Raw genomic sequence first — 12,972 nt, forward strand, 5'->3', positions numbered from 1 at the left:
ATCTTGAAATTGTAATTTGGTCAATGGCCAAAATACAAGTTAGAAAAAAATATGTATATATGTAAGCGCGACGAAAAAAGTCCATACATAACATTTTTACATCAGCTACCTAGTCGAAAATTTTATCTTGTTGGAATAAAATTCTGTGAAACTGTAAAGTGTGAGTTCTTAATTATATCCTTACAACATAACAACATTTTCATTTGTCATTTTTCGTGTGGATTTCAATTTCAAGAAACCGGATCTCAGTTTATTATGTGTTATTCTATTTCAAATATTATAGCTCAATAATAATAGCTCAAACTAGGGGTGTGCGGGTACCCGAAAATAGTCTTTCACTCATAGTTAGAATAAAAAAATCACTATCCTATCCATATAGAGTTAGGCATATTTTATTCGAACGAATAACGAATAAAATACTGTCAAATTTATTCGTTGCTTACGAATAACGATTTTATTAGAAGAAAAATTATTCGTGGCTTACGAATAATGATTTTATTAGAGGAAAAATTATTCGTTGCTTACGAATAACGATTTTATTAGAGGAAAAATTATTCGTTGCTTACGAATAACGATTTTATTCGAAGAAAAATTATTCGAACAGTTGGGCATTATTCGAATAAAATTTTATTCAAAATATTTACTAAAATAATGTAAAAAAAAAGAGTCAGGAGTACATTTTTTTCAATTTTGATTTATTTAATAAATTTGCTTTGCTTTTAATATTTAATAAAGCGGAATCTACTTTAACCGACCAACATTTACAAACAAATGATAACGTAGAAATTCTTGTATTACAATTTTTTATCTCTCTGAACGCATATCCCATAATTATATTTTTGAAATATAACACTCCTTCGCCATCTTCTGTTCCAATAGAGCGTTTGTTTTCATTTGCAACGATAACAAACTCGCTTAAAGCAAACATTAACTAACAAAATGTTCGAACAAAAAATTGTACTAAAAATAAATTTATTAAATAAACCAAAATTGTGAAAAAAGGATTCCTGATTCTTTTTCTTTACATTATTTCAGTAAATATTTCGAATAAAATTTTATTCGAAGAATTTATTCGAAATATTATACGAATAAAATTTTATTCGAAGAATTTAATCGAAACATTATTCGAATAATGCCCAATTTTATGTTCGAATAAAATCGTTATTCGTAAATATCGAATAATTTATTCGAAATGTTATTCGGATAATGCCCACCTCTGATCCTATCCCCCTTGAACTTTTTCCAACTCGATCCGAAATCATCGGGCCATTCGCTCGAGCCCGCCCGACTTTGTGTGAGCCCAACCCGAACCCGAAATTTCGGGTATCTTAGCTCAAACTCAATTCAGATTTAGTTAACTAATTTATAACGTTACTTGCGCAATAATACATAACACAATTCCAGATATGTTTCAACAATAAATGATATACGTAAGTCGTTGAGTTCGTCTTAACAACTGCCATGAAAAAAAATATAAAATTCCATTTTATTTGATATTTATTCCATCACTCGAAAAGTCGTGATAAATCCATGAAACATGAATAGAGCTCTTTCTGGCATATATGTATGTAGTAAAATGATTTTGGTTAGTTACTAGCCTCACATTTCGGTATTAAAAGTTTGGCAATACTGTAATGGGTTTAAAAAATCATATTTCTGACACATTTGCTACTTAACCAATCTCGATCGTTTTACTTGACATTCCCTAATTCACCGTTCTTTAAACGTAGAATGTGCTAAAAAAACCAGTGATTTTTTTACTATGTCGAAATTTCAGATTCCCGGCCACAAAATCCCGTAAGGTGTTAGGTCTATTTATATACCTCGTCGGTGCTAGTAGCTTTGAATTCTGATTAACTGTTTTACGAACGTATGGTGCGATTTAAAACTCCAAACTTAACAGCAAAATATACATAAGAATATCAGAAATTACATTTAAAAATTCAAACTTGTTTTATGATAATTATAAAAAAGATTCCAATAAAATAAGAATATTCTCGCACGATATACATAAGTTTATATACATATACGATATATTCTCTCGTAACTGATTGGAGTGCATATGTACGTTTATATACATGTAGTTATATTATCCTTGGTTATAATCCTATATATTACAAACATGGTGTGAAATCTCAAAGAAAAACGTGTAGAAATATTAAAAAAATATGGCGAATATGAAGATAATGAAATTTTTAGAAGCCTCCAATAAAATGTATAAACCTAATATTATAAGATTAATAATAAGAAATGTGCATGATGTAACTACAGAATCTGCTAAAAAAGTTACTCATACTGGTCAGGTAATGTAATATTGATAGAAATATTTTATTTTTACATGCACATGTTATTTATTTTGATAAATATTATTTATTTTATAATAGATCTATGATGAGGATGATTATCGTAATTCACGATTTGTAAATAGGCCAAAGGAGGTTAACGATAATTGGGCTATTAAATTGATTGACGAGGTTCCTCCTACATCTGTAAAAGATAAAATTGTGGCATGCGATGGGGGAGGTGGACCTTTGGGGCATCCGAAAGTTTATATTAATTTGGTATAAATTATATATATTTTGGTATAAATTATATATATTTGCAACATTAATAAATATATTCATTAAGTTTATTTACATACATTTTATTTTAGGACAAACCTGGTAACCATACTTGTGGATATTGTGGTTTACGTTTTTATAAAGAAAATCATTGAACGAACTTAATAAATACATGTAGTCAAATTATAAGTTACATAGATATTATAATGTATATTTATGATACTAAATAGAATCTATAAATGTATGTTAATATATAAAACAAACAATTTTTTATTTCTTAACCTAAAACTTTTTGAAATGATATTTAGTAAAGATCAGTTTAATAACAAATTTTTACAGGGCTGTTTTCTGACTATTCATACTTAATGGTATTGCTTGTAATTCAGTTTTCATACAAAGAAATTCACCACAAACACACATTATACTTAAAGATATGATGTTTAAACACCACCAACTAAATGTTGATGGAAAACTTGCATTGTATATCCAGCAACATAATAAATGTATTAAGTGTGCTGTACAAGCAAAGTCCATGCATTGTTTTGTTCTCTGTACTAACCACCATAGTGCAATTGCTCCAATCAATGCATTTAAAATGAAAATAATTATAATAAACTGACCAGCAAAATCTCTAACATGTATTTGTTTATAATGGAAAGCATAGTCTAGCGACTTTGTGGATCCTATGAATGATGCAACAATCCAAATCCATAATCCAAGACAAAAGTACATTACAGTTTGTATAGCAATTATTTGAGATATTATAAGAAATGGATCCCACATTGTTTTACGGAACTGTCCGGAAATGTTATTCATTGTTTTTGTTCAAAATGCTAGTTCAAAACGCTTGTTTCAATTCTATGCCATTGTATTTTGTCATATCGAAGTTCTAACAAAATACAAATAATCTGAAACAAAAGTAATATAATATTTTTATTTTATAAAAAGATGAATATATACATAAGTATTAATGAACTTATGATTTATGTTATTAGATTAGATTGGAAGAAATTAAGACTATTATATCTAATTGAACAAAATTAAATAATAAATTACAATTAATTATTATATCTTTTTCAAATCATATGAGAAATCAGCTTTGTTTAATTCATAACTTTTCATTGAGTTTATCACACGATTTAATTCACATAGAACTAAAAAGTTAGATTATTCCGCAAAAATATTATACAAATATATTGATTCATTGTATTATTCATATTTTATACAAAATTTATATAATAAAACATCACTTACATTTATTCAGTAAAATATTTATGGTAAAATCATAATAATCCAAATGTCTAAATTGATTTAAATAGTTATTTATTACGTGCAAATAATATTATTATGTTTATTTATTTATTTGTACAAATCCATTAGATAATATTAAGTTTCAAAATGTTGCTGTATCTAATGTATTACTATATTATAAAAATAATAACACTATATTTTTTATACATAATAATTCACTTGCTTCATAACAGAATGGTTATTTTTCTCGAATGCCATTATTTCATGATGAATTGTACATAAATATAGGCTATACACAGTTATGGCGGTAATTTTAAATTTATCATTTAAAAAGTTACATTGTATTTATTATAAAAATGGACATGTATTTAATTAAATTTATTTAATGTGACACGTTTAAACTTGAAGTATATTAATTGAACATCACTTGAAAGCATAGAAGTTGAATTCAATATGTATTAAGATGTGTTGAACAAAAATGCCTTCATGAAAGCGGATAGATAAATCTTGTTTTTAAATCGTAAAATAATATATTTTTAAATCGTTTAAATAATATATTTTTAGAGAAATAATAGCATTATACAATAACTAATATAATTGTACCAATGACAATGAAATTGTTACTGATGTGAACTGATATAATTTCGTGATCTCATTTTCATCTCATACAATTTCTTGATCTCATTTTAAAATGTGAAGACATAATAAAAAAATGGTTAAAAAAAATCATACAATAGGTGTTAAAAGATTATTGTAAACCTCAATTTTTAAAATAATGGTAACTTTAATTATGAAAAAAATTCTTTAATGTTTTTAAAGATATTTGAATTTTTACAATTTTCGAGAAAAAAATGTCCTCACTTTTCCATGTTTTAAAATTAGATCAAATGGACTTACGAAGTTATTCAAGTCAGTTTCAATTATCAATCATTTTTCACTGTCATTGACTACTGACACAGTTATGCTTTTCACTGTTTATTTGCATATAATCTATATGCATATATTTGATATAATGACTTTAATAATAAATTTATGATTATTAAATAATAACAAACAGAAGCTAAAATATTACGATGCAACTATGGATGTTAATAAATGTGCATTTGTATGATTTCGTTTGATTTAAATTTTTGTTCTAAATGTGTACAATTTTTTAAATTGTAGGTGTCCATCTATTTACTCGATATTTATAGACGAATGTAGGGATAAAAAAAAAAAAAATATAATAAATATAATACCAACTATACAAATTCAAATATAACTAAATTCAGATACATATATGTCTAATGACATTTTAATTCGAGAATATTCGAATATATGATGTGAGTTTATTTTTGATGAGTGAGTGAATTAAGGTAGTAAGAAATGGATTTTTGGAATTTTATTCGTAATATATTTGGTGCTCAAAGTTCAAGAAACTTTAATAAAGGGTAAAGATTTAAAATAAATATTATTTTACATGTTATAATATAATATTTACATATTATGGATCGTCTGTTTTGATTGTATAGTTTTCTACAATATTTTTGATTAATTATAATTTCTTTTCTTATTTTAATTAAATTTACATTACGAAATATTTCAGATTTGATAATTATCAAAATAATGAGGAACGAGATAATATTGAAAATTCAATATGGGAAATTGATATTAATGATAATTCCAGGTAATTTTTATTTCATATTTCACGTAGAAGTGTAAAACTGTAGTATATAGTATAAAATAGTATTTATAAACTTGTAGAATGTAAGATAATACTTTAAAAATTGTTTCATTGTATCAGAATTAAACAAAATGTTAGACTAATAGGCATGTTGCAAGTATAGTAAACAGATACTAAAGAATTTTGGAATTTTAAAACTTAAATGTTACAATTTGAAGTTTCTTAATTGTTCTACTTTCAGTAGCAAATTAAAAATATATGATTGATAATCCATGGTCTCTGTGAGGAAAAATATAGTTTGTATTCATAAATTTTTAGATAACTGATATGAATAGCGATATGCTATGAGTCCCAGAGCATAGACCTAGCATATGCACTAAAGGGTTAATTACAATGTTAACAAAATTTATAAATTTTATAAATAAATATTTCGAATTATTACAGATGTGAAGGTTATTATATATTATTATATATACATATATATATTACATATATAAAGTATGTAAATTTATTTCCTACGATATCTATATATTTTTTTATTTATTTTATTTTCTTAAATGAAGAGTTACTAATTCTACTATAGAATTTTATGTATAATAGTTTTTTCAGGGAAAGAAATCACTTTAACATCTTTAGTGATCCATTACAAATAACACGATACTTTGAATCTGAAATAGAAAATATGTTGACTTCTATTTTTGGATTTAATAATGGAGGTATGCATATATATTTCTAATTTATATAGAACTGAATTTAAATTTGTATAAAAATATTTTTAAAATTTATTTAGATAATGATACAGGTATAAGTGCATTTTCATTTGCACCACCACAGAGAAAAACTTTACGTGATAACATGTTGAAGCCAAACAACGATCAGATGGAATTAAAACTAGATACAGATTTAGATGGAAGGTTAGTAATTTAAAAAATTTAATATAATTCATAAATATAATTTATAATTTGAAGAAAAAAATGTTTATTTTTGATAGAGTTTCTGTAGACAATTTTTCTAATGTTTGGGATGAGTGTAAAAAGCCAAAATTTGAAATATTACGACCTACCATAATTGGAAGATCTGTGAGGAAAGAATATATTCGTAAACCTGATGGAACAATAGAACAAAAACAAATTATTAAAGATTATGAAGGAAATGAGGAAACTATTATATCACACCAAATTGGTGACAAAATTCATACTATTATTACAAAAATAGACAAAAATGGAATAGAAACAAAAACAGAAGATTTTTCTGATATAAGTGAATGTAAGTAATTTATATTAAATTGGTAACGTATATTGGTAATATACATTAATATACATTACTTACATTAGTAAATTGGTAATATATATTGATTAGGTGACAATAATTATATATATATATGTATAATATATATACTATATATATATAGACAACACACATAATCATCATCGCTTAAAATAGTCAGTCTAAATATTTCTGCTGTTTTCAACATAGAAAAATTTTTGAAATGTTTAGAAAAAAAGAAAGATAAAACTAATATTAAATTTTTTTAAATTAAATTTTAATAGTATAATTTTTTTTAAAAATGGAAAGATAGAGTTTATGTTTTTTTATGTGATTCTTTGCATTTAATTTATAACCTACATAATTTTAATAAATATTATTAAACTATATTAAATAATATTAAACTTATACTTTGAAGTAATTTTATTTTACAGTATTTTTGAAATATCTATTAAAGTTTTAAATCTTGCTTTTAGTTATTGAATAAGTTTATTGAATATTTTAATTATTGGTATATGTTACTTGAAAAATGATTAAATTCTACATTTTAATATCTCTCAGAAACATTTTTTCAAATATTTTACGTATAATCTTTAGCACTTTAGTAAAATAATAATTTTTTTGAAGAAAAGCATTACCATCTATATCCACGCATTTGGATTTAATAATGCAAAACAATTATTAGTTTGGATATTTGAACTAGATATTAATAATTTTGTGGCTAGAATTATATTTTTCTTGAAATTATAAATGATGACTTTTATATAAAAATGACTTTTATTTTAAATGATAAAAATATAAAATTTAGAGATAAAGATGTAATTTTTTGCTTATTTATTATTCATTATTTCATGGAAATTATCAGATATATAATTTTTAATATGGTTAATTCTTGATTGATTTATATAGTTCTTAAATTTTGCTTGTGGTAAAACTGGTGAAATGTAATTTTTCTTGTAAATTTTGTTCTTGGAAATCTTAATTATAACTCTTAAACATCTTAATTATAACTCTTTCTATAAGTAAGCAGTAAAGCTTATTAAAAATAGTATTTAGTCTCTTAATACTTCCTATGAATTTTGTTTCTGAATCTAATTTTAATTACTACAATAGTGCAAAGAGTTTGTATTCCTTATGTACATAAACATATATAATGAAATTTGAAAGATATACAAATTTATATACAGAATAGTCCACTTAAGAGAGGCCATCTAAATATCTTTTCAAATTGTGATGATGCAAAAACTATTTTGTGCCTAACATGAATGGTATTGAGAGGCTAATAACTGGTAGAAATATTTTTTTCAAGGACTTTTTAAGGTCATTGATGTTTTTTTCATGTAATTATATATTTTTTTATCGTGTAGTTGATGAAAAAATAGATTCAAATATGTAAAGCACATGACCTTGAAAATTTAAATCTCTTCTAGCTTGAAATCTTGATCAGTGTATCAATAATTTATAATGAAATACTCAACGCAAAAAAAGACCAATATGATTCACTTGTAAAAGTGAGTAATGTCTGAGAGTCTGAATGTACAAAGCTACATTTCTTAATCATACAACTATACATTTTTTTGGTTGCATCATGTAGCTGATAAAAATATACATTGAGATATGTACAGAACATGATTATAATGATATTGATGTCCAAAAGTTTAAGTTTTTTTTTTTTAAAGAATGATTGGTATTGACTTTCGTATTGCTGCAAACCCCACTGAAAAAAATGCATATGATTTATAAAATCTGTTCTGTGAATATCTGGATGTAAGGATAAATGATACGGATGAAATTTTTCTTTCATATTTGCATTATGCGTATTTTAGAAATGCTACTTTTGCACTGGTTTAGACTCACATGTGGATTTCGTTAATTTTAGCTACGATAATTTCTTTATTTTTTTTTTTTGTTATTAACAGTTTTGCGAATAGTTCGCCAATTTGACAAAACTTTTTGACTATCTTATGTATATGCATTTCGTAACCGCATATGTATGTGTCGTGAATGAATAACTATGATTAGGAAATGCATCTTTGTATACTCGGATTGCTCCTCTCAAACACTACTTTTTCTATAAATTTTTACTATACTTTTACTATACACTTTTACTATAAATGAGTATCATATTGATCTTTTCTTGCGTTGAGTCGTAATTCTATAAATTACTGACAGATTTCGATACATTGGTCGAAATTTTAAGTAACTAGAAGAGATTATCATTTACGATATAATAAATAATAAATATCTTTATTTACATTTGTTATTAGGCTGTCGATTGTCATGTCTTAGCTGTTATCTTGGTAGAGATAAATTTATACGTAAAACTTAAATTTTCAAGGTCATGTTCTTCACATACCTGAATGTATTTTTTTACTAGTTACACGACACAATTAAAAAAGATATATAGTTATATGAAAAAAACATCAATGACCTTGAAGACCTTGAAAAAAATATTCTTACCGGTTATTGGTCTTTCGATATGATCATTCATACTAGGCAAAAAATAATTTTTGCATCACAATTCGGAAAGATATTTAGATGGACTCGCTTAAATGGACTATCCTGTACATAGCACAATTGCTAAGCAAATTTAGCTTACATCTAAAATAAAATAACCAAAATAAAGTTATTCGTTGCGAGCAATATAAAAATTTTTTGTAAAAAATTAAAAAATTCTTGACATTCAAAGTAGTATCAGTAAAAAATGTAGCATTAATATTTCCATCAAAGACATTATAGCATGTGTTTATACTTTTTTGAATATTAGTGAATAACTTGCTAAAGTTATTACGGATTTGTTTTGTATACCAATAATGTCTACTATTTTTCTTGTTGTGTATTTAGATCTCAATAATTGGTACATCGTAACAAAAATTCATTTGTTTGCTGTAGTCAAATTTCTGATATAAAGAAATGTGGTACACGTTTAATATTATAATTTATGGAAATTATAATATTAAATTATAAGATTACAATATCGTTTGATTTAAGAATACAGGAAAATATAATTTTATAATAAACTAATCAATATTTTGTCAAAAAAAAAAAGATTCCTCTTTAAGGTAGCAACAAGGATACTTTTACAGGATATATAAAAATTATATATATCACAACTATTAGTATAACTTTTGTGTAGTTTTTGGATTAGTGAATATTTGTTGAAAAAATTGTCTTTGTTTTAGAAATGACTTTATTTTTTCATAAAATGTGTCATATTTCTCTCATTACAAGAATCAAAAGATTATGTACAATAATGATTGCAGATGACACATCTTGCTGTCAAATAGAATGTTCTTGACAAAAAATAGAAAAAAATTAAATAGGTCTTCAGATACAAATGTATATTTATTTTGATTGAAATATTTTTTCTTGAATTATAATTATTATTAATTAGATCTTTCATGAAAAACACTATTGTTCAAAATACAACTGTGTCAATAATAATATTTATAGAAGATTATTTTATTTTTTTATAGGAGATTTTATTTATATTTCGTAAATCATGTTAATGAAATTGGTATACTTATAATCTAATAAAATAAAATATCATGATAGTTGATAATTCAACAATAATAAACTGATTATAGACCTGTTTAGAATTGTTTAACTTAGTTTAACTAACAAGTCTATATATGTTAAATATCTATATCAATTAATATTTATACTAATAGTAGTATTTATGAGAAACAGTAGAAATATTTAGGATCATTATATAATTAAATTTATATATATATATAAATTATTCACCATATAAATAGTTAATTCATTTTTTAAAGAAATTTATTTTTAAATAAATGTAATATGAATTTCAGGTGACTTATTAGCAAGAAAAGGAAAAAATAATTTTCTTAATATTGATTTGAATTTCTTTCCTTGGGAAAATTTTTTTAAATTTGATCCATAATTATAATCAAATAAAATTTAATGATTATAGTAAAACTTATAGGAAAAAATGTATAGTAAAAATTATAGTAAATGATTAATTAAATGATAAATAACACACTGTAATTAAAAATTTTAAATTTTAAATGTATGTAATATATAATAAATTTATTTCAATCTAATACAAGCATTTGTATATAGAAAAGTAATCTATTTTTGTAACAATCAAAAACACAACGAAATTTCCATATCTCTGGACAATAGCAAATGCTAAATGTATATACATGTTATAATATAGAACTATAATTTTACTTTACTAATAAGATCTGCTATAGATATTATTTTCTTATTTAGCAATATTAAAGAACATATAAATTTCTTAAAGATAAAAGTTACATGAATTGACTTTTTTTCATTGGTATTAAGTATTAAAAGTAAATTGTTAATTATTAAATGCTTTCTGTGAATCTATATATGTAGCTGTACACGCACGCACGCACGCACGCACGCACGCACGCACGCACGCACGCACGCACGCACGCACGCACGCACGCACGCACGCACGCACGCACGCACGCACGCACACATATATATATTGACAGTACGCGTTGAGATTAAATTAAACAGATTCGTTTGGATTTTATTTTACGTTGCCAACGATTTGCAATTGTCCAAGTTTGTCGTAAATACTTACGCGCCTTTGCAAGAAGCAACGAACTCTGTATCTTCTCAGCCATCTCCTTTCGGCGCGAAAATTCTCCTCTCTTGTTAAAAAAAACGAATCTGCCGGGCAGAGAAAAGGAGGTGGTTTCGCGAGAAAAAGGACGAAGAACCGAGGAGGCTCGGAGGGGGCGTGAAACCGCGCGAGCACGCACGCACAAACGACGAACGTGGCGCGATAACGAGAGCTCCGCGGCTCCTCTCGTCTCGTCTCCTTGCACCGGATGCGACGATTATCCTTGCCGATACACAGCGGGTCGATCGTTAAGGAGATGTCGGCTCGGCCGTTCGTGGAAACGGCTCTCTCGGCACGAATCCTTCTCTATATGTCGAGTCACACCATCCAACGGCGGACGAGCTCCTTGATTGGATGCAGATTACGCTTGATGGAGTTGTGGCCGGATCGAAAGTGGACGATCTCGGTTCCTCGTGTCCCGATAGAGGCGCCGGTTATGGCGTTCGAGCCGTGCTCCTGCAAATAGGGTACTTGATTGCCGTTGCTTTTTGCGTATTTTAACTTTGAATACCAAGACCAACAGCCGTTTTACCGTGGAATCGTTTCGAAACGGAAAGCTACCGATCTCCGAGTCGCCGAGTGTTTTACTGCTTTCTGGCTACAGGTGATACACGTCGTCGCGAGGAAACTTGGCATTAAACTCTCAGGAACCCTGAGAGTTTAATATCGATCGCACATGCTGCGCGTGCAATTTACAACTTATTTATCGAATTTAAATATCGAACGCTTCGGGAGCGTGTAGAAAATTGAAAAGTTTCTTTTAGAGATTCTTGCACGTTCTTCGCACCATTTTAGAGAAAATTGCGGGAGAAGGAAGAAAAATATTTTCATTTTCTCTCTTATTCAGTAAGTTCGCATAACCAAACATTGTTGAAACAATTAATTCTTCCTATAATTAGAGCGGTCAACGTTCAATCTAATGCTCGATGATAATATGAATGACGAAATAGACAATAACACGAACAAGTAGAGAAACAAAGACTTTTTTGTTTCTTTTCTTGCGATTTTCTCCAAAATGGAGCAAAAACGAGCAACTGTCGAAAGGAAACTCTCTCTTACAATTAGGTCGTTCGTCGGTCGTCTATACGTTTCCGAAGTTTACGACTTTTAAATTCGGAACAGTCTGTACATATTTCTTATTACATTCCTCTTCGCACATCGTTACCGATATTTGGATCAACGTTTACCTTTTTACGATTCGTTCCGAACAATCGCTTTCGTGAAAATTGCTTTCGTTTAAATATCGGTCACCATGCTGGCACTTGCTGATCGAACGAAGCCACCTATCACCTATCGCCGATACCCCAAAAACCTTTTCGCCCCACCCCCTGTCACCACGGTATCGTCAGGTCGAAGAGTATCGCAAGATCCGACGAGAGAAACGTTAAAGGCTCGTCATTATTTATAATTTTCCGCTTGGTCGATCTAGCGAGCCGACACCCTTCTGTTTCCACCGGTTGAAAGAATAGCCCAAGAGTCGGTGGCGCGGGGCTTTTCTTCTGGCGTTCGTTCTCGTTCTTCGAGGCCAGACGAGGAAACGAACGTGCGAGCGAAAGAAAAAGGGGCGCGAGAGAGAAGAGAAGAGAAGAAAAGCACAAACGCAAACAAAAAAA

The 12,972-nt window shown here is 27.3% G+C and overlaps 3 protein-coding genes across 6 annotated transcripts; 2 read left to right on the top strand and 1 right to left on the bottom strand.

Moving 5' to 3' along the window:
• The first annotated feature begins 2,003 nt into the window (after positions 1-2,003).
• On the top strand, positions 2,004-2,820 carry LOC122535709 (NADH dehydrogenase [ubiquinone] iron-sulfur protein 6, mitochondrial). The gene is made up of 3 exons (XM_043667461.1): positions 2,004-2,303; positions 2,385-2,561; positions 2,654-2,820. The coding sequence occupies exons 1-3, from the start codon at positions 2,169-2,171 to the stop codon at positions 2,714-2,716; spliced, it is 375 nt and encodes a 124-aa protein (XP_043523396.1). The 5' UTR covers positions 2,004-2,168; the 3' UTR covers positions 2,717-2,820.
• On the bottom strand, positions 2,578-4,067 carry LOC122535708 (protein SYS1 homolog). Its single transcript, XM_043667460.1, has 2 exons — positions 3,816-4,067; positions 2,578-3,469 (listed from the first exon to the last, which is right to left on the bottom strand). The coding sequence occupies exon 2, from the start codon at positions 3,375-3,377 to the stop codon at positions 2,895-2,897; it is 483 nt and encodes a 160-aa protein (XP_043523395.1). The 5' UTR covers positions 3,378-3,469; positions 3,816-4,067; the 3' UTR covers positions 2,578-2,894.
• Positions 4,068-5,006: 939 nt separating this feature from the next.
• Positions 5,007-10,698, top strand: LOC122535710. 4 transcript variants are annotated; one of them, XM_043667464.1, is made up of 6 exons: positions 5,007-5,242; positions 5,398-5,478; positions 6,076-6,191; positions 6,278-6,389; positions 6,467-6,741; positions 10,554-10,698. In XM_043667464.1, the coding sequence occupies exons 1-6, from the start codon at positions 5,178-5,180 to the stop codon at positions 10,643-10,645; spliced, it is 741 nt and encodes a 246-aa protein (XP_043523399.1). In that variant the 5' UTR covers positions 5,007-5,177; the 3' UTR covers positions 10,646-10,698. The 4 variants fall into 4 exon arrangements, with proteins under 4 accessions (XP_043523399.1, XP_043523400.1, XP_043523397.1 ...); XM_043667465.1 differs by having other exon boundaries at positions 6,085-6,191; positions 10,554-10,697; XM_043667462.1 differs by having other exon boundaries at positions 6,266-6,389; positions 10,554-10,691.
• Positions 10,699-12,972: the final 2,274 nt, after the last annotated feature.

Source organism: Frieseomelitta varia, unplaced genomic scaffold (assembly GCF_011392965.1).
Source record: "Frieseomelitta varia isolate USP_RPSP 00005682 unplaced genomic scaffold, Fvar_1.2 scaffold_757, whole genome shotgun sequence".
In the NCBI taxonomy this organism is placed as follows: domain Eukaryota; kingdom Metazoa; phylum Arthropoda; class Insecta; order Hymenoptera; family Apidae; genus Frieseomelitta; species Frieseomelitta varia.

What these genes read in the sequence shown, in the direction of transcription:
- LOC122535709 (XM_043667461.1), top strand. Translation starts at nt 2,169, where the DNA reads ATGGCGAATATGAAGATAATGAAATTTTTAGAAGCCTCCAATAAAATG. An exon ending in AAGTTACTCATACTGGTCAG is followed by an intron (nt 2,304 to 2,384) that starts GTAATGTAATAT and finishes ATTTTATAATAG; the next exon opens with ATCTATGATGAGGATGATTA. An exon ending in CGAAAGTTTATATTAATTTG is followed by an intron (nt 2,562 to 2,653) that starts GTATAAATTATA and finishes ATTTTATTTTAG; the next exon opens with GACAAACCTGGTAACCATAC.
- LOC122535708 (XM_043667460.1), bottom strand. Translation starts at nt 3,377, where the DNA reads ATGAATAACATTTCCGGACAGTTCCGTAAAACAATGTGGGATCCATTT.
- LOC122535710 (XM_043667462.1), top strand. Translation starts at nt 5,178, where the DNA reads ATGGATTTTTGGAATTTTATTCGTAATATATTTGGTGCTCAAAGTTCA. An exon ending in TCAAGAAACTTTAATAAAGG is followed by an intron (nt 5,243 to 5,397) that starts GTAAAGATTTAA and finishes GAAATATTTCAG; the next exon opens with ATTTGATAATTATCAAAATA. An exon ending in TTTTTCTGATATAAGTGAAT is followed by an intron (nt 6,742 to 10,553) that starts GTAAGTAATTTA and finishes TATGAATTTCAG; the next exon opens with GTGACTTATTAGCAAGAAAA.